Source organism: Cantharellus anzutake (genome assembly GCF_015039405.1).
Source record: "Cantharellus anzutake strain C23 chromosome Unknown EI90scaffold_23, whole genome shotgun sequence".
NCBI lineage: Eukaryota > Fungi > Basidiomycota > Agaricomycetes > Cantharellales > Hydnaceae > Cantharellus > Cantharellus anzutake.
Window position 1 is genome coordinate 796,218 of NW_024066973.1, and position 25,374 is coordinate 821,591.

The window sequence follows — 25,374 nt, forward strand, 5'->3', positions numbered from 1 at the left end:
CAGTAAGAAGACCTCCAGATCAGTCCTCACTTTAGTGTCACCCAGAGAGGTGGGGTGAGAGATTGATTAGAGCCACCCACACACCACACTGGGCCATATTCACCAATACTATTACCACTTTTCCCTGACCTGCTGGATACCAATCCAGTCCCCATCCTTTCCTGTTTGCCTGCTGGGTTAGATCCCCTGTTACAGATACAGAGTCTCCAACATCCATATCCATTGCATAGTCAAAGACCTCCCCTTTCCATCGCTCTCTCTCTTTCTCTCTTTCGCTGTAAGGGGTTGGTGTAGGTGCCAACCCTGGTCAGCCTAGTTCCTCAGGCTGTCAACAAAACTAACTTGTATGAAGTTATTATTGCAACAGTAGTGGAGGAAAAGGCTACCTTGCTCTTTCCACTTTCCCACACTATTGTATGTACTTTGTATATACATGTTTATTACAAGACAATTATACAATTATGTAATGGGAAATAAGGGGTGGGGTTACCACTCCTTACATTCGCTCTCTATCCTGATACCCTACTATCCTCACCTGTTCTACTCCATTCTCCCCCCTCATGCAAAGCTTTCCCCATCGGGGTTTTGGTGCTGGCCAAGGTTGTTTGTATTTTGTGGGATTTCCCACGACCTTTCCATTTGTAGATAGTCATGCGTCATGTATGGAAACCGCCAAAGGCAGTTCCTGCTAACTACTACAACACTCTACAACTGTCTTGTGTGCCGTCCCTTGTAACAACCCCCTCTTGTGACTCAACTGAACCTGTGTGCTTGTACAACTCTCAACATGTCCTATAAGTCTGGTTATATCGAGTCCTCTGACAGTTCTCACTGTGAGAACTCGAGGTTGCGAGTCGAAGACTCTCGACTTGTGTATCATCCTATGGAACCTGTATCCTACAGGACATCATCACTCAGCTCTCCCCCCAGCGCCCGACAGACGATGTCATACTATGATCTTAGAGATCGTGAATACTCTGAGGCCCATATTCCCATGATGCCAGCATGCTCACTACACGAGTGCCAAGTAGCCGTCCATCCATCATCTGCTCCCTCCCTCATCAGTCATCGTACCTCCTCACCAACGGTACGTTCCCTTTGGGAACGCCAAGTCACTGAAGGCCCCACTAGTCATTCCTCACTGTACACTCATGTTGACAACCCGCTACCGGTACATTCACACTGCGAATGCCAAGTAACCGATAGCAATGATACAGAATCTTCACACATCTTACAAGTCATGACCGCACACACGGTACGCTCCATTGAGGAGCGCCAAGTACCCATGGCTGACCCGTCCATCCTGTTGTCTCCGACTACACACAATCAATCCCTTAATAGCTCACTCCATCACGAACTACGATCGATGGGAATTCGATTGTCTGCTCTCATGCAAGACTGGGAACACTCATCGATTACACATCCCGTTATGGTACAGACTAGATACAACAATCGCCATCCCACTATAAGAACAGGTCGAGAAGGGAGGAATTCTCCCCATCCTTGTAACATCCCTAGCCCACTTACACCATCAAGGCAGACCCCCCCCCCTAACATGGTGTTCGGCATTTCCCAAATTGACCCCCCTTGGTCACTATCATCCTACCCACTGTGAATCACATATATTTGATACTCACAGCTGGGTTCTAGGACACCCACCTTACACATATCCAGTATATATACATAAAAGCGTGGTGTGTAAGGGCTGAGTGTGATATCTAATGTGATTGTATTGCATGCATGGAAGACAAAGGGGTCAATAAGCAAAAATACATTTGGAATCACATTTTAATTTACATTTCATCAGACATATTCTCTGCATAATTGGTAATCCACGAGTCATGATCCTCCATGTGATTCAGGGGCCACATTTGAGCAACTTCATCCCCATGAGACAATTCCTGAGGCAGGACAATGCCAAGAAAGGTTTCAAACTGCTGCTCAATTCCTGCTGTCCTAAGTATGTCATAGGTCTTAGGGCTTGCACCTCGGGCAGAGATCAAGTAGCGATTATATAAATCCTTTTGCAGCTCTTTGTCTTGAACATCCACCTCCAGCACCTTCAACTGTCCGTTGTCCTCAGGATTTCTTTTTTTGCCCTTGGGAATTTGGTTTCTATGCGTGAATAGCCTATCTAGAGCACTCTGGTGCTCCCTCTTCAAGGCACCATATTGGAAGGACTTGGAATGCTTTGGGAGGGAGTAAGTGATGAACTCTGCTTCTCGATACTGGGAGTCGGTACCAAGCTCCATCAGCAAGGCAAGATAGGGGAGTGGGTCTTCAGGATCACGGATAATTCCATTGGGTCGCAGATTCCTTTGGGCACCAGTATCAGTATCTCCTTTCTTTTTGTTCTTGACTTGAATAACAAATCCCGACAGCTGGTCGCAATCAAAATTAGCCCCAGGATCCACGGAACCAAAGTAAACCGGGCATAAGAAATCGATCGATGTTTGATTGAAGCAGCACTGCATTATGACCCCCCGAGCCCAGAGGTTAGAAAGTAAATTTCTGAGGAGCCTCGGTCAGCGAACACGTGAAGGAGTATGCAAGGAATAACTACCGAGGAGGCGGCTCAGGTAAGGAAAAATCTCTGGCACCCCAATGTGTGAAATTGACAAATGCGTCACTGAAAGCCGTTTTGAAATCATCATCATTACACCAGTCCTTGCCAAAAAGGATTTGAAGGACATCCAACAGATGAACAGGTTTCAGCAGGTTTCGGTGCCCCTCGGCGTCAAATGGAGCCGCATAGTCGCGCGCGGTGAGGAGAAGGAAGCGGGCAGCAAGTTCACCCATAAGACCCTTTTCGACCAGACCAGCAAGGCACAAATCTTGGCTCAACGTATCCAGAGCCAAAGGTAACTGCCCAGGATGATCGTACAAGAGTAGTGCAGCACCCAAGGCCAGAACCGGTTCCGAGGGTGAATGAGTGTAGTATAACGCGTTGTCAACCGAGAGGCCCGTGAGGAGCCTCATGTGATGCGAGACGCTCCGATTGGCTAACATGACGGCCTCACGATTCGCTATAACAAGATCGAGGCAAAGCCGCTGTGAAAGCACAGCGAATACATGGCGCTTATCGTGGGGATGGAATCCTCCCTTATCACCGGCAGTGAGCTTGAAAGCCGCAATATTCACCAGTTCATTGCCTTTCTTGGGTAACATGGCGCGCCACCTAGCAGAAGTGAGTGGGAAATTGCCCTCGTGATCTGGAGGAAAGGACACACAATGGCCGCCCATATTGGCTGATATGCTCCATTGTTTCGAAATAACCGATCTTAGCAGGTGTCAGGGATTTGGCATGCTCGCTGGCATACTGATCAAAACCAAGAGCAAAGTAGGGGGGGTCTAGGCGAAGTTGTTCCTCTCTGAGTCTTGCGGAAACCACTGTGCGAAACAATAAGGTCTAGCTAGGTAACTACATAAACACTCACTGTCTTGAGAACGAGGTGCAAAATACGCTACGCTTGCCTTCGTCCCCATAAAAACATACCACATTCTTACGGACTCGTCTTGGTTTTGCAATAAACGTAACATAATCCAGAAGCACATTCCCAACTCGTGAGCTTCATCAAAGTATGTGACACACAGTGGGCCCTGGGGGAGGCCGTCGTAGGGTAGATCATCGGAAGGTGGTTCGCTGGGAAGATTCTTGATGAACGCCATAAGGTTCTCAACCGCTTCCTTTGCACGCTCATAATAGGTCGGGGCAAGCCCGATGGCCTTTTCTGTTCCTTCCTTTGTTGCCCCATCGAGCTTGGGACTTTTCCCTGGTTTTGCATCATCACTTGAATGTAGCTAAGCCATCTATCAACTTCAGCAGAGAGGACAAGAACGGAAATTTACCTGGACGCTTTCCATCACCCTTTTGTAGAACTCCACCCGAAAATCTCGTTGGCCTTCCCCCTCCATTTTCTGGTGCCAACGACCAAGAACCTCTGCCCTTGTGTAATTCTCTTGTCCAAGCTCAACAACAATATCTTCGAGAGACCCTACCATAGTCTCATGCGCAGCTGCAAGGAAATCAGCGATACCCGAAAGTGTACTGATGCTAAGGCTATTGTTGCCGCACTTGGTCTTGAGCTCCCCAAAATAGGTGGACACGGGCTCGTCCGATAACGGGTAACCAGGATTATCCGGTCTACGAAGACATATAGGGAGGGTAAAGATTTGCCTACCAACCTAGAGCAAATAAGGTCATTCCTTTTTCAGGATCAGAGGACAAACACACCTCCGTCAGCATACGCGATTTCCCAACCCCAGAGCTTTGGACTACTGAGATGGCTTTAGCATAACGTGGTCGGTTGCGGTTTCTCGGATCCCGGTCGAGTTGGTCAAGGTGCCTAATGAAAGTGAGAGGCGCACCACCAACAAAAGGGGCACGGTATGCGGCAGCAAGCTCTGGCGGCTAATTAGAACCCTGGAAAAAATACAAACTTTGGACTCACTTTGTTCATTGAGAAGCCTGTAAACAGAGCTACGTGAGTAAGAAGTAAGGTCGATGTTGAACAAGCGTACTTAGCGATCAATCGAAGATTTGGGGAATTGGTATCCCTAGTGCGTCGCAGTCTCGCTTCCACTGTACCATCAATTAATGACAATCAGTGCCTCGAATGCTGGTTGGCACATACCATACTCGATCAAGGGCCTCCATTGATTCTGTTTGAGAGCATCAGTGATCAATCCCCGACATTCAACATTGTGAAAGTTTTCCATGGTCGACGAGGTCTGTTCGTCGTTTGGAACAACATCGAAAAACGCCTTCTCCAGACCGATAGTAAGAGCACCCAGAATGCTTTCAAGGAGAACATTCCACCTTGCTGGATCCGCCTCGGCGATCTCTAGGAGAATAAACCATGCTGGACTGAATGGCTCACTGGCCTGACGGATCGCATCTAAATCTTTGTCACTTATTCTTGCAGGAGAGAAATATTTCACATCTTCCATCTTGTCAGCCATCGTTGAACCTGTGTGACAAATCAAGTCGGAAAATTCCGCAGCTAAGCCAACCTTGTGTCACGGACCTAACGGCGTTAAAGTTTGAATAAGCCGTAGTGACCCCGAACAGACATATTTCCATTTCCCAGACTTCTCTGGTGCTTGAATACACTGATATGGCTTCCTCCTGCGTGGAGGAAGTTCAAGCCGTAATATTTCTTGCCGCTTGGCGGGTCTTGAATGCGGCCCCCACCATCGCGTGACGTTATCAGTAACGTGACCGGGTGTGGGACTTCGACGCGACCAATTCGTTCTTGTTCCATTTCCCCTCAAGAATTCGCTGTCTTGGTTGTGTATCACCACTAATCAATCAGCTGAGGCGCATAGTTTAACAGTTTCATTAAAAGGTAAACCCTTCGTATTTCCGTATCCCGAGTAATTTTGATGACGAACTTTGCTCACTGCTTATCATGGACGCTCTGCATTGAACTCAAACCTCAAGCTCATTTGCACACCCACCCAACTTGGCATACACTGGACATATTTTCTACATTCCCCTTCATCCTTTAGCGTCCCACTGCTTTCACATGTCCTCACCACCACTTGAGCGCCGCTCCCGAAATGCACCCATCCTCAATCCATTCGATCAATTAGATGCTGCGTCTTTTGACAGTTTTGTGACTGATGTGGCAGCCGCAATTCGGAATGCATTGAACCCTAGTTTTCCTCCGGCCCCTATCGCCAAATCTTCCCATGTACAAGCTATCGCTCCCAGTCTCGATGTCGCTGGTAGTGGTGAGAGTGTCAACGGTAGACACTTGGTTATGCTTGATCCTTCCTCGAATGTGACGCCTTCACCAGCTCCATCTTCTGTCGTAGATACAGAAGCGACGGAGGAGGACACTTTCATCCGTCAAAAGTTTCAATTTAAACATACGACTTACAATCTACCTCTTTCGTCGACCCGAAGCCAAGAGTTCTCCAACACCGGACTCCAACTTAAGGATCTCAACCAAACCAATGATGCGAGTTCTAACTATAGTCGTGCTTCTAAAACCGAAACTCCAAAACAGAGGTCAAGGTCGCCTTCTGTGATTGACCTCGTTTCTGACTCCGATGATGAGGCCGAATCTGCGAAACCTACACCTACATCTGAAACTGTTCCTGTGCGCCAGTCCCCGTATCAACGTGCAACCCCAGAAGGCTACGTTGGAGATGCGGCTGCCGAGACGGAAGCTAATGTAAGCTCCGAAGGGGAGTCGATGAAGAGCGGGAGCGGGAAGGACGCCGTTTATAGGCGACCTGAGGTTCGTCACGTTGGCTGGACGAGTGATGTCGAATTGGACGAGGTTAATGACAGCAGCGAAGGCAACAGCCGCAATGCGTTTGGTGAAGAGGACGAGGACGAAGAGGACATCTATGACACCTTTACCCGCCAGCTGTCTCGTCGGAATGTTCGTGCTGATATTAAGGAACACGGATATGCGAGGGATGAGGACGAGGAGGGAGTAGAGAAAGAAGAGGAAGAGGGCCTCCGTACTCGCCACTTCTTTGCAAATGATGACGAGGAGGGGGAGGAGGGCGAAGGTAGAGATGAAGATATTGAGTATCTTCCTGACTTCCGCGATTCAGCTTATGAGGAGCTGGAACAGGATGGGCACTACAACGGCTACGACGACGAGAACATGTCTCGATCTTCTTTACCACCCGTACAAAATTCCAAAGGTAAAGGACGAGCCCTCGATGAAGGCCCTGGTGTGGAAGCTCTTCATGGGATATCTCAAAGGATGGAAAAACATCCTGAACTTTACACACCGATGTACATTTTTAGCGCGGGGGCTGCTGTTCGGCGTCGGAGTACAAGCACCGAGGAGGATGACTCTGGAGCTTCGTATGGTACAAGTGAGGAGGAGGTTGACGAGTTAGATGAAGAGGATGTCCAGAAGAGGGAATATTTCTATCGGGGACGAGGACGAGCTCGTTCTGATGAAGGAAGCGACATCTATTTATCTGGTGATGCTAGTTCTCCACCTTGGGAAGTGCTTGGTGGTGAACCTGGAGATGCTGAAGACCAGGATGAAGAGGAAGAGGAGGCGCAAGAGGAACAGGGGGTGGAAGAGGAAGAACAAGGGGAGGATCAGGCAGATCAGGAGGTCGAGGGCGAAGACGAGGATGGGGAAGAGGAAGGTGGGGAGGGATACGAAGGAGACGAAGACGAAGACGAAGACGACGGGTTGGAAGCAAGGACAGTGGAGTCGCCGAAAGCTGAGGAAGCTGAAACCGTTCCAGGTCGCGGCGCCTCAGATCCTATCATAATCGATGACGACGAAGAGCCGATGATCGAGCGAGTACCAGCAGGCAGTCCTATGTATGTGGAGTTGCGTCATACTTCTCAGAATAGTGGAGAAGTCGAGGACTTGTCGCTCTTGCATACTATGGTTGCTGCACAAGAGGACCACCAACCTTTTTCTCCGGCCCAGTCGACTCCCCTTTTTGGGGATTTTACTGATTCCCAACCCATGTCTGAACACGAGGACCATCAATCGCAGGAACACAACAATGATCTCAGTGAGTGCGTCCTGTTGGTCTATGACCCTGCTGATGTGAAGTTTCGAAAGATGGTGAAGGCGGATTTGGACCTAAGACGTTGCAGATGGATGGAGACTGGCCAAACGATTTGCAAGGTTAGTGGATTTTCCCCCTCAGAATCATTATCTTACATCCCCTACTGCCTTTCCCACATCGGTTCATAGGAGCCATTGGGATCTTTCGTCATGAAACGGATTCTCAGCATGTATCACTTCCCGCAGATCTTATTGTGCCATCTCTCCATAGGGTAGCCGACGAGGGTATTCCCGATCCTCTTGCTAACGATGCGACGGAACATCCTGAGGTGCCTCCGAAGCCAGACTCAAACGCGCTGTCACCGGAGATGTCTATGTTTGTCGAAGCCTCTGGTGCCACGACTGATGATGCTATAATAGCAGCCACATCGCCGCGCCCTCAACTCGTGCCTCTAACAGGCGCAATCGCCGCCATAGCGAATGCATCTGGGGACCGCCCGGACTCTCCGGAGGGCACTGTCGCTGGGGCCTCGAAGTCTGCGCTCGTTTTTTCTCCCCTCGTTGACTTCCCAACCCCCCTCTTTGCTGGCGATGTATATGCTTCTGGGCCTGTGCTTCCCCTGGCTTTATCGTAGAGGACTCGGAGCCACTCTCAACATATGATCTATTCCAACAGCATCTGTCGTCCAGTAGTGAGCCTGATAATGAAGAAACTTGCATTCAAAAACAACTCTCGGGCGAAGGAATTCAGTTGGGGGATGTAGTAGACTCGGGTGTTGATGATCATCATGCGGTGGGAGAATCTTTGATTGGGGACATTTACCTCCCTCGATCCCAACTTTCGGATGGAGTCTCGTCTCCTGGAGCTGATGAGCTGAACGAGCAACGCGATTTCGTCCATGGTAGTGCTGTGGTACCCGCACCAGATCTCCATCAACTGGGGAATTTAGGAGGTGAGATCAAAAGAGCAGGCGAACCCCCTTCATTTCTCAACGCAGATCGGTTCCTCTCGCCCGCTGACGTGCTTGTTCCGCCCAATAACCCAGTGCCACTGACATCTCCCCATCTGTACCACGCGGATATCGGATCTGGAGATTCCAATGTTGTAGTTCAGATCAATCAGACCCGTCAACCATCGGCAGCTCCCGCAGCAGATATGGAGACTCATGCTCAATTGGACACGGAAATACCTAATCCTAACGGGAACAAAGACGTATACGCGTCTGACGGCCATCATGATTTAGCCGACACTCCTCCCGCACCACCCACGCTACCTGATCCCTTTATACCTCCAACGCAACTTAGTATACCCGACATCGAAGATACTCACCTTCTCAGGGTCCCAGAACATGATGCACCAGAGGGTTCTGTCGTTGATAGCGTCACTGCTGAGCCTCCGTCAACATGCGGGGAATCGCCAGATACGAAATTTTCGGAGGATATAGGGAGGCGACACGATAATCCACCTGACTCCCATGGTATGAAGACTGAACAACGAGATGGAACGCGTGCCACTAATGAGACCGATGCCACTGCTGTGCACGCTTCGGTTGGAACGTCGGGCGTCCAAGAAATAAAGGGGTTTGGGCATGTGGTACCTGTGCGTCTATCCTCTAAGGGGAATGTCCCAATTGCGGACAAAAATACTTTCGAGGTTGAGGCTGGACCCACGCAGGATGATCTCACTCCTGACGCTGCTGATGACAATATCAAATTATCGCATGCTAACGAAGGGAAATTAACCCTTCTGGTGACCAATGGCGAGACACCAGAGGAGTTGGGGAAGCGTGACTTGAGGTGTTTCATGCAGCTAAAATTGGTTTTCTGAGACTGACAAACGTTTCTGCAGCGGTGAAACCTTGCGTACAAGCGAACTATCCAACAACCGCGCTCGCAGCGGCCTCACATTAATTCCTGAAATTAGCATCCCCATCTTTTCGTCATCCCATCGACCGGACGATGCGGTTTCAGGCATTTCACCTCCACACACCCCTTTAGAAACAGGTTCCACGACACGTCCCGGCAAACGGAAGCGAAGTGCAGCTGCAACTCTGAATAGCCCCGCCTTGAACACACGTTCTAAGACGAAGGATGTTGCTGAAACCTCCAGTCAAGCATCGTTTTCATCACCCCCTGTATCTACTTCCAGCCAAGGGAGCGGAGGTTCGCGACATTACATTTTGGCTCGTCAACTTGGGCACCCGAGGCCCCAGGCATCCATCAGTTCAACTCACAGTTCTTATTCGAAACCACAGTTTCGACCTTACGTTTCCATACCCCCGAAATCATCCTTCCATCATCACAAGAACCCCGCATCCGAACGCGCATTGGAGAGGGGAACACCAGCTTCTCCAACAGCAGACTTACCCCTCACACGCTCTCAGTGTCGTTTCCACAAAGTTTCAGCCTCAGGAACAAGACCAGAATCTTGTGTTTATCTCGTCATTCCAGGGTGCTCTCTCGGCGCTACAACTGTAATGGAAGAAGAGAGTATTGTGGACTGTGGGATAGCGACGAACGAGGACAACGCGAGAAAGATCACTGACCTCTCGAAGATAGAGCCACACTTAATCAGCATCTTCCGGAAACTCGTAGGACCAGACGCGATGAATGAGGGAGTTTGTGGGTACCTTCCTGACCCAGCTGCATTGAAAGCCCCCCTATCGCTTGCTCTACCCACAGAAACAGTTCCGGATCGAGCATCCAATGTTCCACCTTCAATGGCCAAGAGAAAGAACAGATTCTCAGCCCCTGATGTTGAGAGTGGTGAGGAGGAAGACGGCGACTCCACCCTTACTATATCTCCAACCAAACGTCCTGAACGCCGAACTCGTCGACGTAAACCTCGTCGATCCAACCCGCACAGCGACTTGGCTGATTACCAGCCGTCGAGCGACGAAAGTCCCAATGCCGGATACCCCCCGAAGAAGAGGGGTAAACGGGCTCGGTTGCATAATGCTCTATCGTCCCCCCACGCCAGAACAGACACCTCCGAGTCCTCCCCAGTTGATCTTGCTGGTACCGCTCTAGGTCAAGAAGAGACTCATTCAAAGGGGCCTGGATCCGACCCTGACACAAGTCGTGATGATTTCAACGAACCAAAGGCTTCCTCAGCCCCATCTCGTGCGGACACGCAGACATCACACACAATACGTCGCAAACGCAAGCGCCAACCTCGTGATCCGGGATCTCTTGCTTATAGGCCTGGCGAGGACGAGGAGAGCGAGCCGGACAAGGAAGAGCTGATGCCTAAGAGCAAAAGACACCGCCAAAAACCTGCCTTGAGTAAAGCCCAGCCAACCTTTCAGAACGGAGATGCCGATGAGCCGAAGGACAGCCCTCGTGGTGAGGAACCAAGTGAAGAGACACCAAGGGAGGATACGAGACGGCCTCATGATCAACCTAATTCACCCTGGATCCCTTCAAGATCGGCAGAGTATGTGACCAAGCTAAATGCGCGTGTGATTAGTAACCCCGATTGATCCCCCACTGATCACGCCAGCCAAATTTGTCGGCAGCATATTGTAAATCTTGCCCTATTGTCTTTACAATCCAAGCACAAGGATTTCTGGAGTGATGGGATTTGCTTTCTTACACCGACTCTTTGCGATCGCAACAGAATCAAATCGAACCTGAGTACATGATTGTTGCTAAGCAGCCCTTGTCAAACCGAGGCAGCTATGGTACGGCAATGATTTGAAACGGATAATCCTGCCACAACCCCAAGTTCAACTGCCCGCGCCTGGCGAAATCCTGCGAGGGAGTTACCCCCTAATTAACGAGTGATTACCAGTCAGGCATACCCGAGATTCTTCTCGATTCACTCTTTCGAAGCCAAATTCGGATCATGCTAGCCTGAACTTCCCAACAATACGTTGTCAGTCGGGTTTTGGGAACCCTCGGTCTCATATCCGGATTCCAAATTTGAGCTCGCCACCAAGTTAAATGTCACTATAACGAATTGCGAATGGAATTTCCTGTTGCGATTCTCCACAAGAGTGCCGAACCATTTTAATTGTGCTGATTCTATATCACTCATTGGGAACACACGACGCATTTCAAGCCCATACCCGTTGTCGATGCTCAAAGATAAATGCCTACATCAAGGGGTCAGGAAAACGTATAGCCACGGCAAGTCTGCTGTCGGATTGTCGGATGATCGCAATTATAGTTTTTTTTTGCCAGAAACGCCATGCTCTCGATCATACGAAGTGGAGATATGAAACTAATTGTATTCGGGCAGCATAGCTATAATCCCCCGACTGGGGGCAAGATTGCAGTCGGTGTTCGCATCCTGATTGAGTCATAGAACGGGTAGATCATGACTAATCAGCAACGGGGCATAGGAACCTAACTGCAAGATCGAGTCATTGTAATCGCCTGGGATAGCCATCATTGTATTGAACCTGGGGAAATGTACAGTGAATGAAGATTGTGGGAAGCCGATGTTGGGTGATTATAGAAGGATAGATAATGAGCCGTCGGGCAGGTCGTAGTGTTGAAGTTGAGATCAAGACAAATGTTATAATCGGATGAGATAACTACAATATTCAGCCAAGCTACTTCGGGTGACTCGAGACATTCAACTTGATCCTTCGCACCAGAAGACGTCTGACGCCTATTGCTGGGTCTTCCCTTTGATTAGTGTTGCCAAGCACGCGCAAAGTGCAAGGTCTTGCGAAGAAGTGTGGAGTTGGATCAAAAAGCCGAGCCCCTATCAAGGGTATTCCGTCATCGTCATCGACTCATCCACAGGCACAGTTTCGACATGCTGAGAGAATATTTCTCTAAATTCGTCAAACGTGTTCTGGTCCTTGATGGCGAATATCACTTGCTCGAATGACTTTTGGAATCTGGCTCCTTCGCCAACTAGTAGATCTGCCCATATGCTTGCTACCATCTGAACCGAATTTGTGAACACCCCGGTCCCGAAGCTCCCGAGAACAAGATGACGGTCCCCACATTCTTCGAAGAGACGTAATATACGAGCCATCCGTTCTCGCATGGTTTTCTCTATCTCCGCGTCAACTTCCGGCGCATCCCGGAAATGGCGAAGAACCTGAGCACGATTCACGGCAGCGGACGTTATCACCGATGCCTTGCTCGGTGGAACGTAACGCCCTGTATCATCCCGGAGGAATATTACGACGGGTGCATATATCATTGCGTGTGTATTGAATCCGTCGGTTTCCTCATTCAGATGATGAACGTAGAATTCGGTTCCTTCGTTTGACGTGAGCATGCAATGCAGATTTGAGGAGCGAGTGAGGGATTCTTCTTGTGCTTCAGCACCCGAAACGAACCCACCTCCGGGCTGTAACGGATTCCCAAAATTGAGCACGCCAACATTGGGACGATTGAGATAATGGATGGCTTTGAGTGTAGAGCTGAGCACAATGGATACTGTAGCGGGTACGGGAGGATCGGAGGGGTACCGAATGGGACGTGTTGGATCCAGCCACCGACGAATGTCCTTGTCATCGGGAGAGACGTATATCGTGTTCGCTTGGCCGTACTGTTGTGTCTCAACGAAACCATACCTGGTACCGTCAGCAGTGTAGTAATATCCATTCGAAATATCTCGCAGGGTCTCTTCTGCGATTTGCCGCCGACGCTCACGCGCCTCCTCTTCATCTCGCGTGCGTTGGCGACGAGGATGGGGTATATGGAGTGGTTCTCTGTACCGTGGAAGATGGTCGTAGTTGCTCATTACAAAATTACGCGTTCTGTTTGCGGTTGGCCGAGGTGAGCGAGGATAATTGGGTGAAGCACGACGGGGGAAGATCAACTTACTGAACGAGCGGTGTACAAAAGATATCGATTCAGATCGGCGACAGAGGGGCGAATGAGCGTGTTTTGTGGAGTCAGGCTTGTACAATAGTGGCCCTTAATATGCACGATTTGCAAAATCCAAGTGTTTGTTGACAAGGCACGGGTCGCAGGTCGCCGATGGCAAGTGAATGAAGCTTCCGTGTTTTCCAGCGACACCCATTCTAGGAAACCAGATGACAGCATGCCTTCCACCCTCTGGTTTCTGCGGGTGGGATACAGGCCATTCATCGCGAGCAACCATTTTCAGGGACCTCTAAGTCCGCTACTGTGGAGATACGGCCAACCAATCACCATCACGACATGCATGAACCACTCTATGCGCGCGCCAAAAATTTCGGTCTCGAAATCCTCCAAAAAAACAGCAATTTCAAGCAGCGATGGCGGATATGTTATCTATGAGAAGGATCCTCGGTGGTATATGAAAGTGATATGGCTTGGTGTCTTGATGAACGTTGGCATCGTGTGAGCGGCGCTTAAAAACCTTCCTACTCATTGACCCAGTCTGTGCTCGCAAACCTTTAGTTTGAATTTTGATGAGATGGTGTTGAGGCACTGGACAGAGGAGGCTCCAAGGTAGGGCCGAGACATATGTGTCCATAATGGTTTTTCTGGACCAAACGTGCTACAGCCAAGCTACCGGGCATAACGACAACGAACCAACACATAAATTACGACCCTTATGGCAGCGGACTGGCGCAGCTATCTTGGCAACAAGCTTTGGCGCCATGGTAATTGGTGGATTGTTGGTCGTAAAATATAGAACCGTCCGCCGTCTCACGCTTCATCCTGACAAAAGACGTATCCTCGTTCAATCCGCTAGCCGCTTCAAAAACAGTGGGAAGTTTGTAAACAAAGAAGATTGCTCACTGGAACCTGGGAGAGGTGCGTACTACGATATACGCGCAACCGATGTATTCCTCACTTTACCGTGCAGGGGCTTCGGAGCTATTTCTCAGAGTGAGAGGCATGCGAGGCGTCCATTTCATTGACTTGGATGGCGCCAAAATCAACGACGTCCAGGAAAGTGCATGGAATAACCGAAGAAAGCTATTGGATTTATGGCATACCCTTCGTTTCACTGAAGATCGTCGAAAAGGTTATGCGTTTCATCGACCATAATAATGTTTATAAATGTAATTTATCCCGCCAAGACCAGCCCATATGGTCTATCGAAACCTCCTAAGGCGACCAAGGGTGATGCCACCACTGCATTCCGCGAGTTTGATGACTTCGCCGAGCCCGTAATCTATCCGTGCTGCTATCTGTGAAGCTTTCTGAGATGGCAGCTTGGCACCCTTTTGGGTCACAATAATCGCTCGCTCAGGGGGCTTCTTGGAGTCCCACTTCGGTAAATTTCGAGGATACAAACTGCGTAAATGGCCTTGGACTATCCATGACATATTGCGAATGGCTTTGTGGGCTAGGCACTTTGACACCGCCGAAGAGTACAACAGCTCTAAGGTTTCGTCGGCTGACAGAAACAAAAAAAATAAATTGAAGCCCTCGTAAAGACGTACCGAGCAGTCAACATACTCATGTGTGTCCAATGATCTTTCCACTCTCGCGATGGCGAGTGAGCCAATTTCATAACTACATCTTCAAAAATCGGTCTGTACAAAAACCTCAGGTTCCGTGTAGCGGTAGGCTGATTAAGAACGCTTGCTGATATCGCTCGCAAGGTAAGTCGGTATAGTGAGCGCAGACGAGTGGGATCTAGCTGGCTCATGAAGATCGAAGCCCAATGATGTAAGCAGAAATGCACGTGCTTTACGAGTCACTCGAAGTATGAATGATTCTGAAATGACTCAGCTCTCATCGAAATGTCATATCCATGCAACTCCGAAACTCCGATTCTACCTTGGGCTAATTCCTAGCCTCCTCCGACCCCCATGTCTCCTCTGTTGAGTCTGAAGCACTCCTCCTGTCTCCAACCTCAGTAACAACCTGACCTTGACTCCGGACTCCGCCACCCCTCCTTTGTGTCTGACCCCTTCCCTACCTTCAACCCATACCCTTGCGCATCACCCCTCCTGGAATAACAGCTGATGACGAAAAGAACTTCTCTTTTCGTCTTCCTTACTTTCCCCTGATAGACAAGAATGAAGAAAACGAGATCCATCTGGAACAATGCTTTGGTGTCCAAGATGGTTTCTCTAATGAACCAAAGCGGCGACGAGATGAGCATAATATTACTGCAGCAAAAGAAGTGTGAACATGCTGTGGTACTAAGAATGGTACATTATTTGTTCAAAAGCTGATGGCTATGTACATATATGGGTAAAGGTACGTGGTACTCATGGTCCGACAGCGGTTTAAGTAGTGAACAACCCTCCTTAGGATCCACTGCACATTATGCTAAGCAACAAAAGGTTTTCCCCCCGCTGGGTGCTTCCTGTAACTGTTCATCTACGTGGTCCGGAAACCACTGCTGCCGGTCCTGACGGCTCTATTTTCACTCTACGTGTCATTATAACGGTAAACCACTAAACTCATCTCAGTCTTAGATAGCGCCTCAGATGAAATCCTTCAAAAATCGAGGGTGGACCATCCCTTCTTCACTCCCGCTGCCGATAACTTCTGACGATGACAGAAAAGAAAGAGGAAATGTCGGAAATTGATTGCGTGAATGTAGATAGGGTCACTCTGAACAACAAACGGCCGAAGGCCGATCAACTAGTTATATTATATATCTGATTAGAAGGGCCGGGCAGGAAGGTTTATGTAAGCCCACAACTTCATGTGTCACAGTACCTGTCTACTCACCCTATACATGTGGACCACTATCAATGCCCGGCTATTCTTCACCCTGTCTCGGTCGAACTTCACCTTGTGCAACCATTTACTTCGGTGGGGCGACAGTTCCTGTGGCAGGTCAACAATCATTGTTTCCGTTGTTGCTGCATGACTACGATCAAGGCGCAGCAAACTCCATTCACGTCGCCACACGCGATTCCCTGCAACTGCACCTGCACCGGTCAGTAAGCTCCGCGCTGCAATGCTTCTCAGCTACCTCGGGAAAACGGACACATTTTGAGACTGTGACCATTTATCCGAACGACACAGCAGGTCATGTCAGGTAGGAAACCACACTTTCCCGCACCCGACAATGAGAAGCTTCCATTACATAATGTTAATTAGAGATGGCCAAGAGTATCAATTTTTGGCGCCCATTGAACTATCGCTGCAAGTCGGGCCATGGACTTCAGCGGTCAAGACTACGTTCGCCGCAGCCCGAGGGGCTGATTTCATGAGCAGACGGAGTTCTACGAAACCCCTGACGGGGGAGAATTCGGGACGGGTTCTTCTCTTGGCAGTCACCTGTTCCGTGCACTGTGCCCCCTTCGCTAAACTCAACGGAATCACTGCGGACTCCAGGCACACTTTTGATTTCCGTTCTCCATGCATGGCGGAGGTTTTTCGGCGTACCCTGCATCCAGTCCACTACATGGCTGGCATCCCATGGGGCCTTGCTGCGGACGGCATTACGCTCAGCTGGCGCCTCAGCTGGTGCAGAATGGTTGACCCGGTCTCAGATATAAGTGCGTGTTCCTTGAGCCAGAATTCCAACACAGCAGGTACAGATCGGACTGTTGATCGTCTAACATGAAGCTCCTCACCATCTTTGCCCTTGCAATCACCTCTGCACTTGCTCACGACACTAGAGCATTGTCCGCTGAGCAACTGAAACGTCGAAAGGTGTGTTTAATATGAGGATTTCTTCTCCATTCCCTAATGGTGTTCGCAGCTTGAAGTGGAAGCACGCAATCTCGCAGCCAGGAAATGCGCCCCTGCTGTGCGCGCATTTGAGAATCAGCGCCGCCACATTCGCCGTGACCTGAAGCATTTCTCTTTGGACCTCCGTGGAGGTCATTTTGGTGCTCAGCAGGAAAAAGAGATCAAGAATGTAGATCTTTTCCAGCGCATGTGAGAATAACACACTGACAAAATCCATAGAAAACTTGTGTTATGACTCCTGAAGTAACAGAAGGCCCCTACTTTGTGAAGAATGTCTGTGTTTGTTCGCTACCTGCTGGTTTCCAGGCTAAAGCAATTCACGGATCGGTAGGAACTTGTTCGTCAAAACGTACGCGAGAATCAGCGAGGCGTTCCCCTTACGCTCGACATTGGAGTGATAGACATCACTTCCTGCAAGCCACTACCTAACGCTTTTGTAGAAATCTGGCATGCCAATGCTACAGGTGCGCCAAAATTGCTTTTCATCCGTCCTCCCCACCTGACCCTTGTGACCAGGCTTCTATTCTGGCTTTACTGCGGAGTCGACGGGTGGCAGCGGAAATACTGGGGCGCCTCCAAGCAACAGCACTGGTTCTGGTGGTGGGAACCCTGCTAATACAGCCATGAGCGATGAGCTTAGCTTCCTAAGGGGCGGCTGGCCTACTAACAAGAATGGCGTTGTGGAGATGTCTACCGTATATCCTGGCTTCTACACGGGTCGAACTACCCATATTCACGTAAGTGGCACTGGTTGATACACCGGATTATGAATTCACTGCTGACATTTTGCATTCCAGACTGCAGTCCAGACAAATTGGACCAAGGCGGCAAACGGGTATGCTTCCCGCAATCGTGCCGGGGGACCCTTCTTGATCCTTAAATTTTAGAACGATCGAGTCAACGGAAGGAAACCTTCTTCACATCGGCCAGGTCTTCTTCGATGAATCCCTCAACGACAAAGTCTTTGCCTCTATTCCCTATGTCAATACCACTCAGTCTCACACCACCTATAACGCGGACGACTCTATCCTTGCAGAGGAGAACACGGGCGGATACAATGCGTTCGCTGACGCATACCAATTGGGCAAGAACCTCCAAGACGGAGTTATCGCATATATCAGTGGGTCGTTGCGTTGATAGTATTGAGTATTCACTCATCCACTTCGCAGCTATCGGCGTCGATTCAACCGCAAGATATTCTTTCTCCACAACTAACTACTGGACGCCCTGAGGGCAGAGTAGCGATGTTGTAGAAAGGTCGCACATAATACACTCACCATGGACCTCCAAGGGCGTGATGCTAGTAGCCGTGATCTACATACGCGAATTTCATTTCATTGCCTTCAATTATATATAAAGACTTTCATCCTACGCTAAAACAGCTGGGTCTATAGATAGATAGTTGGGCCATTTGTTTTGGTCGCCTTGATAACATCTTAATCATAATCCTTTGCGACTGCATGCGCATTCAGCGATACGGATGTATTTGGAGGATCCTGCCAATGTCATTCCGGTGTTCTGTCCGTTCATATCCTATTGAACAATGCGGGGATGCGTTAGTGCTCCACGACAAGCATGAGGTGGCGTAGCAACTCTTGAGCATTGCATCATTAATCCGGTATTTGCATACTGTCAGCCCTTTGACAAGCTACAGCTAACCATTCATCCGTTCAGGTCCCCCGCCCTAATAAAAATTCATGTCTTAGGGGTGCGCCATCCAACGTCCTGACTTCCGGGCCCTAAACAGCCATGCATGTACCTACCTTGGAACGACGTCCTGACGACCCCCCCAAGGTTGACCGCCTGATTACTCTTGGTAGGAAGAGTCGGTACAAATAATGGTAAAGACATACTTACTTCGAGGTCGCTTCTCCGACACACGCTCTCATATCAAAGATTGGTTGCCGTGTTGCTTGATTTCACAGACGACTGTTGCTGCATGACTGTGCACATTGAGACTAGATTGGAATTGTATTCTGTATACAGTTATAGTGACTGGACCTCAGATCCGCCTGTGCCACAACAACTGTAAGTGGTTGAGGTGTCACTGTGTAGATGGTAAACCGGCAAGTCCCAGGGAGAACGCAGAGCAAAGCAGTGATGAATGCTTTGAGTGAATGCCTAACTTCAATAACACCCCGGTCCCATTTAGCCCTCATTGGGCACTGGAAAAGCCTCTTTCACGTCGTTACAGCAGGCATGAGGGGAAAGGGCGTGAGGGAGCCTCACTCTTCACCACTCTATTAAATAGTAATGTTTTTCTCTACAGAGGCACTTGCACTTCTTTCGCTCGTGGACATAAGGCCATCTTTAAGAGAGCTTTAGGGACTCACTCGGCTAGGCAGGCTGCATGCACTGGAAAAGGCGTCAACAGTGTCTCTAGCGCCTCTGACTTGTCCGACTGCACCTCCGTCGTGATTGAAGCTTTCACTGTACCATCGGGGAGTAAGTAAACTTACGCAGCCTATGGATATAATCTCATGGTCCCCGCAAGAAACTATAACTATTAAAGTAGACACTCTCAACCTTCCTGGCCTCTCACTTGGTGCTGAATCAGCTTTCGCTGCCTAGGCAGCGCCGGGCGCGGTCATCTCACAGAATGGTGATATCACATTCGCTAGACGACAGGCTAGTCGCGGTATTTACAATCCGAAGTACCTTGAGGCAGTGGAAACTGTTGGGGATCAACGTGTATCTACGGGGCCTTGACGCGACCACCAACAAACGGTTGCTGTTATATGTATTCTATTTTGTTGCCCCGCGGCCGCGTTTGTAGTGGCGGTGCGGCTTTCCCGACGGATTACATCATGAGGGGTTCATCAGCACTGTCTCGTTGGTAGGATTGGGGGTAATGTTTGTGCCGACAATTTTGGTCTACTCTCATCTGGTTCGACTCCGGCTCAATGCTGGCACAACTCTACGATGTTCTGTAGGAACCACGTTGAGCATAGGGACTTTTGTACTGTGATATCTTGTACAGTAATCCATGGGGGAATTTAAACCCCAATCGAATCCAACCATCGCTGTATCTCGACAAAAGCGCCTTGTCCGTCTACGCTGTTTACTGAAACGAAGTCCACCGCGGGTGCCTCATTCCGAAGTAGCCTATTTTCCTTTCTTTGGGCCTCCTCTCTTTCAGGACTATCGAGGATTAAGATCGGAAATCTTGGCTCATAATTGAATTCTTGTAGGTTCGGTAGCAAAGCCTTGGCTTCTGCACATGAGGTGGAAGGTGTAGGTGCAATCAGAACTAAGGCTGAGGCGGGATGGGAGGAGATATATGTCTGAGCGATAAGAGCTCCGGCGGAGCGAGCGAATCTATGATCCCCGTAAGAATGGAGTGGGACGTGAACCAGATGAACACAAACATTACTGGACGGAATGGGATGGCGGCTAATCGAATCTGGCTCGAAAGCTCTTTGGAGGTTGGGGTTGACAGTCTGACAGATTCCTTTGGCGCTATGACCACTCACCTGACTCAAAGTAGGTCAGCAAACTCCGGGGCTGGGATGCCAGTGGCGAAGGCATGTCAATGTCTATTTCCATGGTGTTATAACCAATCGAGGGGAACTGAGCTGCGAGTGTCTGCATTCTGAGACCAACTCCGTGTCTCTCATGGGCCATGCATGCGCATGTCAAACTGGCACTCACCCTTCGGCAGACTCCCTCTGCCATATCTTTGAGCTTAAAGTAGAACAGTGAGGCACTACAGCGACAGGTACGATAAAGGGGGATCGACTGTCACCTCAGAAAGACGAGAGGTGTCGCAAACTCCGGAGCTGAAGGTTGAGGGTGACGCAGAACCACTGTTGAATACGACTGCCAATCCTCCTTGGGAACCTTAACCGGGGCATTACAAGGGGAGGAAGCCCGCCGGGGTACCCTTCGTAAAAGTCTTCTGAGCTGCATAGAAGCAAACGCTTCAATTGATTTCCGTGACCGCGAGAGAAGCAAATATCAAGATCACCAAATAAGGACTAGTTTATAAACAGATAAATAATTATCATAATTTATCTAACTCTTCCCCGTCCTCCCCATTTTCCTCTTTCAATCTCCGTTTTTCCATCATGTCCAAATGCTTGATCTCTGAAAGCTCCCGCGTTGCTTGTGCCAGCAGAAACTCCGCGCTTTTTGCTCGATGCGAAAGATTGTCCTGAGGCAAGTAGCCTGCCATGTCTCCAACAAAATCGTTGATTCCCAGCGACATGGGCCCTAGCCCATCCGGAACCTTCTTCAACAGAGCGTAAATGTCAAGGCACTCTCCAGGAGGAATCGGGTTAGGGTTGGATGGTGTGATGCAAGTCATATCAACTTCTTTCCGAAGGATGTGGTCAACGTCAACGGCGGAAAAAAATGCCACTCCTTGGGGCAAATTGTCGAAACCGAGGCGGTAGGCGAATTGACTCCGAGTCCACAGATTTGCGATCTGTAATGCAAGAGCGGCGCGGTATTTGTCTTCTTCACGAACTAGGTAGCGGAGCTCGTCATGGACAGAGATCATGTAACGCGCTCTGATGTTATATCTCGTACAGAGGTACTCCATGGACACTATGAGCAGATGAAGGTAGTCCACACCAGATGATTGTACCACCCAGTTGATTCTTGATGTCATGAAATCGGTACCAAATCCTACGGGAAGGTTTTCTTTCAAAAGGGCCTCAGTTACTCTGCATCCCAGCGCAGGAGTCACCGGTCTATTTGAAAGTGCAACTTCCTCGAGTTTATTGAACACGAAGCTCTCAGTGCCTCCATACCAAAACTTCCGGTTGAACAGGCTTGTTCCGTGAGTGGAACGACCTTTTGTAGATGCGTACAAATCCTTGGCGAGTTGGCGTGCTTTATCTGGATGCATGTTAGGGTTCGCCTGGATCAAGAGTAATTCGGCATGTCGTATCCCCGCCCCATATATTCTAGAATAATTGAAAACTTTGGCTTGGTCGCGGGATGTACCCAGGATTTTTGCCGTCTTCGAATGTAAGTCAGTCCCATTGGATTTCGTGCCTTCCAGCGTCATCCAACCTAGTGCACTGGCACCGTGAAGGCCAAACTGTGCATCCCCCAGAAGACTTGATATCCACAACTCCTCTGAGTCGACGTCAGCTCCAACAATGGCATACCCAGGAGGCGCTCTGACCATGGCCTTCAATTCTGAACCTACGCGGTTCTTTTTGGCGTTGGAGGCTGTTAGCCAAGTACGTTCAATGGCTCGACGAGTAACAGTACCCATCGTAATTACTTGAGGAAGGATGAAACCCCAACCATCTTCCCTTGGCGCATCAATGCCGATGCTGACGCCGCCATCACCGTCACGAACAACCATCTGACTTATGATTCGATCACGGGCACTAATCCAGTAGCTGCAGTCGGCGTTGAGTTGCAAAGCCTTCTTTGCAGTCTCGCTCGGACTTGATAACGTGCCTTTGTTCAGATAAGGGACGAAGGTTTTGGTCAAAGGGTTCCCCACGTTAGCCTTCTCGCCATCCTTATGAGGGAGCTTGTAGAAAGAGTACCCCCCATCTGTATCCGCTAGCAGAGCCTGATCTTCGGGGCTAGAGAAGCTCAAAGGAGACGTACGCGTTTGAAATGTATTTGTGCCATTGCTATCGACTCGAAAAGTCCAGCCATGCTCCTTCGAGATGAAGAGCGGCCAGCCCATCCAGCTTAGCCTGAGTAGAAGGGCAGCTGTCGTCTTTCGTGGGGTCAGATCCAAAACGCCGTTCTCTTTCCCCGGTTTGGGTGAGGCTAAGTCGATGTACCATGATGGCCATCTGAGCTCTTTCCCATCTGCATCTTTCACATAGCGGCCTGCCGAACGTTGTTTCGCCGCCCTGATGCCCTCTGGAGGCTCCTTGAGATACACAGGGTCCCAGTCAAGCGGGCGATATCTGGGATGCATTCGGCTCATTTCTACTTTCTCGTTATTGAGTGTAAGCTCCTTCCCAGCTCGATGGCTCAGAAGCCGTTGGGCCATCCTGATGATATCTCCGCGAAGTTTCTCGTCCATTTCACCCTTGCAGATTCTTGTCAGCGCTTTGCGAGTCATCCTGGGGTTTGAACATGACAAGTGGGTCAAGAGCTCCTCGTTAAAGATATTGCGCTTCGCCGAGGGGACTTTTGCCCAGCGGAAGACTGATGGATCAAAGACAGCCACACCGTCATCGTGCGCATTTCGTAAGTCGAGTAACACTTCCACTAGTTCAGAATGTTGCACATTCCCGTCTGCCTCAGGAAGCTGGCAGACCCAACCATTTTGCGGTGAGTGATAAAGAGGACAGTTCTTGAACTCTAGTGCAAGAATATATGCTATGGCTTCGCTGTTTCTCTCCAAGAAACTGGGCGTCGGAGTGGAAATCATCTGGAGGTACCAAAGTGGAACCGCGAATTGCCCATCATGGCGCCAGCCATACATGTAAGAATCTGAGTCGCGTCGTGCCATCTGAGCCGGCTCCTGCATGGACTTGAACATCTCTGCCGATACGCGGCTCCATGTGACGGGTTTCATTGTCCAATCCAACTGCCTCAACCAGGGGTCATTCACCCATTCTCCGGTTTTGTGGAGCTCTCGTGCCTCACGAGCGAGGTCACATAAAGCTTCGAAGACAGCAGCCTGGCTGTTGCGGTACGTCCCCTCTGCACTCTTAATGTATTCATCCCACGCCTTGTTGACGGGAAGTATACTGCTTCCCATCACAGTTATGCCGGCGAACGTGACGGGGTGAGGGCACGAACTAAGGAAAATGGGATAAACTTTCTGATACACAGCGTGTGTGGTGCTTACGTCGAAAGCACAATAATTGAGATATGAATCGAGGTCGCTTCTGATCATTTCGGGAGAGGACTTCATGAAATCGTTGCGGATATCTTTTTCCATTTCAACACCGCAATACAATCTTGCCACCTCCGCGAGGGAGTTGACGGATGTGAGATCTTCCCATCGGGGACCATCCGCCACATCTGAGGCTCCTTGAGATCCTTCGTCTATATCGGAGAGACTCTCGAGAAGAGCATCCCTTTCCTTAAAGAGTTTCTCTCTTGCGTCCTTATCCTTGGTATTCTTCAGCCGCGATTCGTACTTGCTGATGATTCTCTGAAGGGCATCCAGGGTCTCAGTCTTCATTTTGCTGTCTTCCTCCTTGTCTCTCCGCCTCGACATCCACGAAGGGCGTTGGTGAGACGTAATGCCCTTGGCGGCCACATGTAATGACATTGTATCTAAAAACCGTGTCCTGTTGCGTTCGAGATGGTATTCGTCCGCAATACGCGCTCGATCATAGGCAACGTTGTGACCGACTACGATTCGATGCTGCTTTGGATTTCCAAGTGGCACGAGATGTGCGGGACTTCCATCCTGACCTAAGAGCCAAGGAGAAAGCCAAGAATACCAGGCTGTCGGACTAGCTGCGCAAGCCATCACAGGGAAATGGTGGTGACGCGGCATGGTTTCCACGTCAAAACATAACATCGATTCATCCGACAAGTCCTGGAGATGCTCGTAGGACCCATCGTTGTTGTATCTTGTCCAACCTGGTTCATGAACCCAGTTCTCCGGAGGAGAAGGGATGGAAAGCGATGCGAACTCCTTAGCGAGAGATACGGCGGGTTCAGATACAAACTTTCCCAACCGGTGGAAATGGTGGTCGATGTGTTCGCCTTGCAGTGGAGGCAACTCTATCGATGCGTCTCTAGATGTGGACCCTTGCGAAGTGTCCAAACCATGCATAGCCAGGTGGTCGCGAGAAATTTGGACGTAGGCGGGGTCTGGGGGCGGAAAAGAGACGTTTTGAAAGATTTGGGAATGCAACCCATTAGAAAGAAGCTGCACCCCAACTTCGTTGCGGGGAACTAAGTAAACAGCTGTGTCAGAATGGGCCATGTGAAGAAGAAAATGAGCGACCTAAACCAGACGCTTGAAATAGAAGAATTCAGAAGCTGTGGAGCGGATGAAAGTATTATGCCCACTTGCAGCATTTGTCGTTTTGGCAACACATGAGTCAGCGAGTTGCAGTTTAGAAGTCCTATCAGCAAGTGCATTTGAATATGCGTGTCGCTTGCACACATCGTAAAACGAGCGCGGGGATGCTGCAGCGCAAGATAATTGCAGTCCTAATCGGTGCATCGGCGCTTGGCAAGCACCCAGGAGTTTGACGCACTGCCAATCCAAACTGGGACTCCGCGGGAGTCAAGTGATCAGAAGTTCTTGCCCGTATTGGCAACTCTAAACCTCACCAATCGTCATCGCTGGACTTCTCTCGTGTTCCAGGGATCTTGCACTCCTTAGCATCTAGGAAGGGCCATTGAAGCC

At 49.6% G+C, this 25,374-nt stretch overlaps 13 protein-coding genes across 13 annotated transcripts; 6 read left to right on the forward strand and 7 right to left on the reverse strand.

Annotated features, from left to right (window-relative positions):
• Positions 1-1,752: 1,752 nt before the first annotated feature.
• EI90DRAFT_3057981 (uncharacterized protein) lies at positions 1,753-4,354 on the reverse strand. Its single transcript, XM_039060333.1, has 6 exons — positions 4,235-4,354; positions 3,850-4,185; positions 3,438-3,801; positions 3,231-3,390; positions 2,564-3,178; positions 1,753-2,511 (listed from the first exon to the last, which is right to left on the reverse strand). The coding sequence occupies exons 1-6, from the start codon at positions 4,244-4,246 to the stop codon at positions 1,794-1,796; spliced, it is 2,205 nt and encodes a 734-aa protein (XP_038916148.1). The 5' UTR covers positions 4,247-4,354; the 3' UTR covers positions 1,753-1,793.
• EI90DRAFT_1022993 (uncharacterized protein) lies at positions 3,973-5,223 on the reverse strand. The gene is made up of 4 exons (XM_039051405.1): positions 4,635-5,223; positions 4,522-4,582; positions 4,076-4,468; positions 3,973-4,016 (listed from the first exon to the last, which is right to left on the reverse strand). Exons 1-3 carry the CDS (start codon positions 4,960-4,962, stop codon positions 4,276-4,278), a joined length of 582 nt encoding a protein of 193 aa, XP_038916149.1. The 5' UTR covers positions 4,963-5,223; the 3' UTR covers positions 3,973-4,016; positions 4,076-4,275.
• On the forward strand, positions 5,199-6,480 carry EI90DRAFT_1023084 (uncharacterized protein). The gene is made up of 3 exons (XM_039051406.1): positions 5,199-5,348; positions 5,444-6,248; positions 6,305-6,480. Exons 2-3 carry the CDS (start codon positions 5,529-5,531, stop codon positions 6,332-6,334), a joined length of 750 nt encoding a protein of 249 aa, XP_038916150.1. The 5' UTR covers positions 5,199-5,348; positions 5,444-5,528; the 3' UTR covers positions 6,335-6,480.
• On the forward strand, positions 6,481-8,372 carry EI90DRAFT_1023174 (uncharacterized protein). The gene is made up of 3 exons (XM_039051408.1): positions 6,481-7,509; positions 7,560-7,625; positions 7,695-8,372. The coding sequence occupies exons 1-3, from the start codon at positions 6,627-6,629 to the stop codon at positions 8,138-8,140; spliced, it is 1,395 nt and encodes a 464-aa protein (XP_038916151.1). The 5' UTR covers positions 6,481-6,626; the 3' UTR covers positions 8,141-8,372.
• Positions 8,373-11,171, forward strand: EI90DRAFT_1023175 (uncharacterized protein). Its single transcript, XM_039051409.1, has 3 exons — positions 8,373-8,503; positions 8,562-9,302; positions 9,355-11,171. The coding sequence occupies exons 2-3, from the start codon at positions 8,662-8,664 to the stop codon at positions 10,985-10,987; spliced, it is 2,274 nt and encodes a 757-aa protein (XP_038916152.1). The 5' UTR covers positions 8,373-8,503; positions 8,562-8,661; the 3' UTR covers positions 10,988-11,171.
• Positions 11,008-11,957, reverse strand: EI90DRAFT_3057991 (uncharacterized protein). Its single transcript, XM_039060334.1, has 3 exons — positions 11,852-11,957; positions 11,691-11,790; positions 11,008-11,636 (listed from the first exon to the last, which is right to left on the reverse strand). Exon 3 carries the CDS (start codon positions 11,560-11,562, stop codon positions 11,356-11,358), a length of 207 nt encoding a protein of 68 aa, XP_038916153.1. The 5' UTR covers positions 11,563-11,636; positions 11,691-11,790; positions 11,852-11,957; the 3' UTR covers positions 11,008-11,355.
• On the reverse strand, positions 11,893-13,609 carry EI90DRAFT_1023097 (uncharacterized protein). The gene is made up of 2 exons (XM_039051407.1): positions 13,299-13,609; positions 11,893-13,231 (listed from the first exon to the last, which is right to left on the reverse strand). The coding sequence occupies exon 2, from the start codon at positions 13,213-13,215 to the stop codon at positions 12,223-12,225; it is 993 nt and encodes a 330-aa protein (XP_038916154.1). The 5' UTR covers positions 13,216-13,231; positions 13,299-13,609; the 3' UTR covers positions 11,893-12,222.
• Positions 13,610-13,725: 116 nt separating this feature from the next.
• On the forward strand, positions 13,726-14,516 carry EI90DRAFT_3057995 (uncharacterized protein). Its single transcript, XM_039060335.1, has 4 exons — positions 13,726-13,799; positions 13,860-13,910; positions 13,966-14,219; positions 14,272-14,516. Exons 1-4 carry the CDS (start codon positions 13,756-13,758, stop codon positions 14,454-14,456), a joined length of 534 nt encoding a protein of 177 aa, XP_038916155.1. The 5' UTR covers positions 13,726-13,755; the 3' UTR covers positions 14,457-14,516.
• EI90DRAFT_3057998 (uncharacterized protein) lies at positions 14,491-15,079 on the reverse strand. Its single transcript, XM_039060336.1, has 2 exons — positions 14,871-15,079; positions 14,491-14,808 (listed from the first exon to the last, which is right to left on the reverse strand). Exons 1-2 carry the CDS (start codon positions 15,061-15,063, stop codon positions 14,504-14,506), a joined length of 498 nt encoding a protein of 165 aa, XP_038916156.1. The 5' UTR covers positions 15,064-15,079; the 3' UTR covers positions 14,491-14,503.
• Positions 15,080-16,940: 1,861 nt separating this feature from the next.
• On the forward strand, positions 16,941-18,303 carry EI90DRAFT_3123643 (Intradiol ring-cleavage dioxygenase; the record flags this gene model as incomplete). Its single annotated transcript, XM_039063631.1, has 8 exons — positions 16,941-17,033; positions 17,083-17,241; positions 17,292-17,345; positions 17,404-17,536; positions 17,589-17,809; positions 17,870-17,907; positions 17,960-18,192; positions 18,242-18,303. 8 exons carry the CDS (start codon positions 16,941-16,943, stop codon positions 18,301-18,303), a joined length of 993 nt encoding a protein of 330 aa, XP_038916157.1.
• Positions 18,304-19,135: 832 nt separating this feature from the next.
• EI90DRAFT_1023925 (uncharacterized protein) lies at positions 19,136-20,060 on the forward strand. Its single transcript, XM_039051411.1, has 4 exons — positions 19,136-19,284; positions 19,342-19,517; positions 19,567-19,583; positions 19,644-20,060. Exons 1-4 carry the CDS (start codon positions 19,190-19,192, stop codon positions 19,779-19,781), a joined length of 426 nt encoding a protein of 141 aa, XP_038916158.1. The 5' UTR covers positions 19,136-19,189; the 3' UTR covers positions 19,782-20,060.
• On the reverse strand, positions 19,695-20,782 carry EI90DRAFT_2972571 (uncharacterized protein). Its single transcript, XM_039055753.1, has 4 exons — positions 20,724-20,782; positions 20,546-20,664; positions 20,441-20,489; positions 19,695-20,390 (listed from the first exon to the last, which is right to left on the reverse strand). Exons 2-4 carry the CDS (start codon positions 20,661-20,663, stop codon positions 20,069-20,071), a joined length of 489 nt encoding a protein of 162 aa, XP_038916159.1. The 5' UTR covers position 20,664; positions 20,724-20,782; the 3' UTR covers positions 19,695-20,068.
• Positions 20,783-21,012: 230 nt separating this feature from the next.
• On the reverse strand, positions 21,013-25,245 carry EI90DRAFT_3154662 (DNA polymerase family A-domain-containing protein). The gene is made up of 3 exons (XM_039065941.1): positions 25,032-25,245; positions 24,967-24,978; positions 21,013-24,914 (listed from the first exon to the last, which is right to left on the reverse strand). Exons 1-3 carry the CDS (start codon positions 25,186-25,188, stop codon positions 21,076-21,078), a joined length of 4,008 nt encoding a protein of 1,335 aa, XP_038916160.1. The 5' UTR covers positions 25,189-25,245; the 3' UTR covers positions 21,013-21,075.
• Positions 25,246-25,374: the final 129 nt, after the last annotated feature.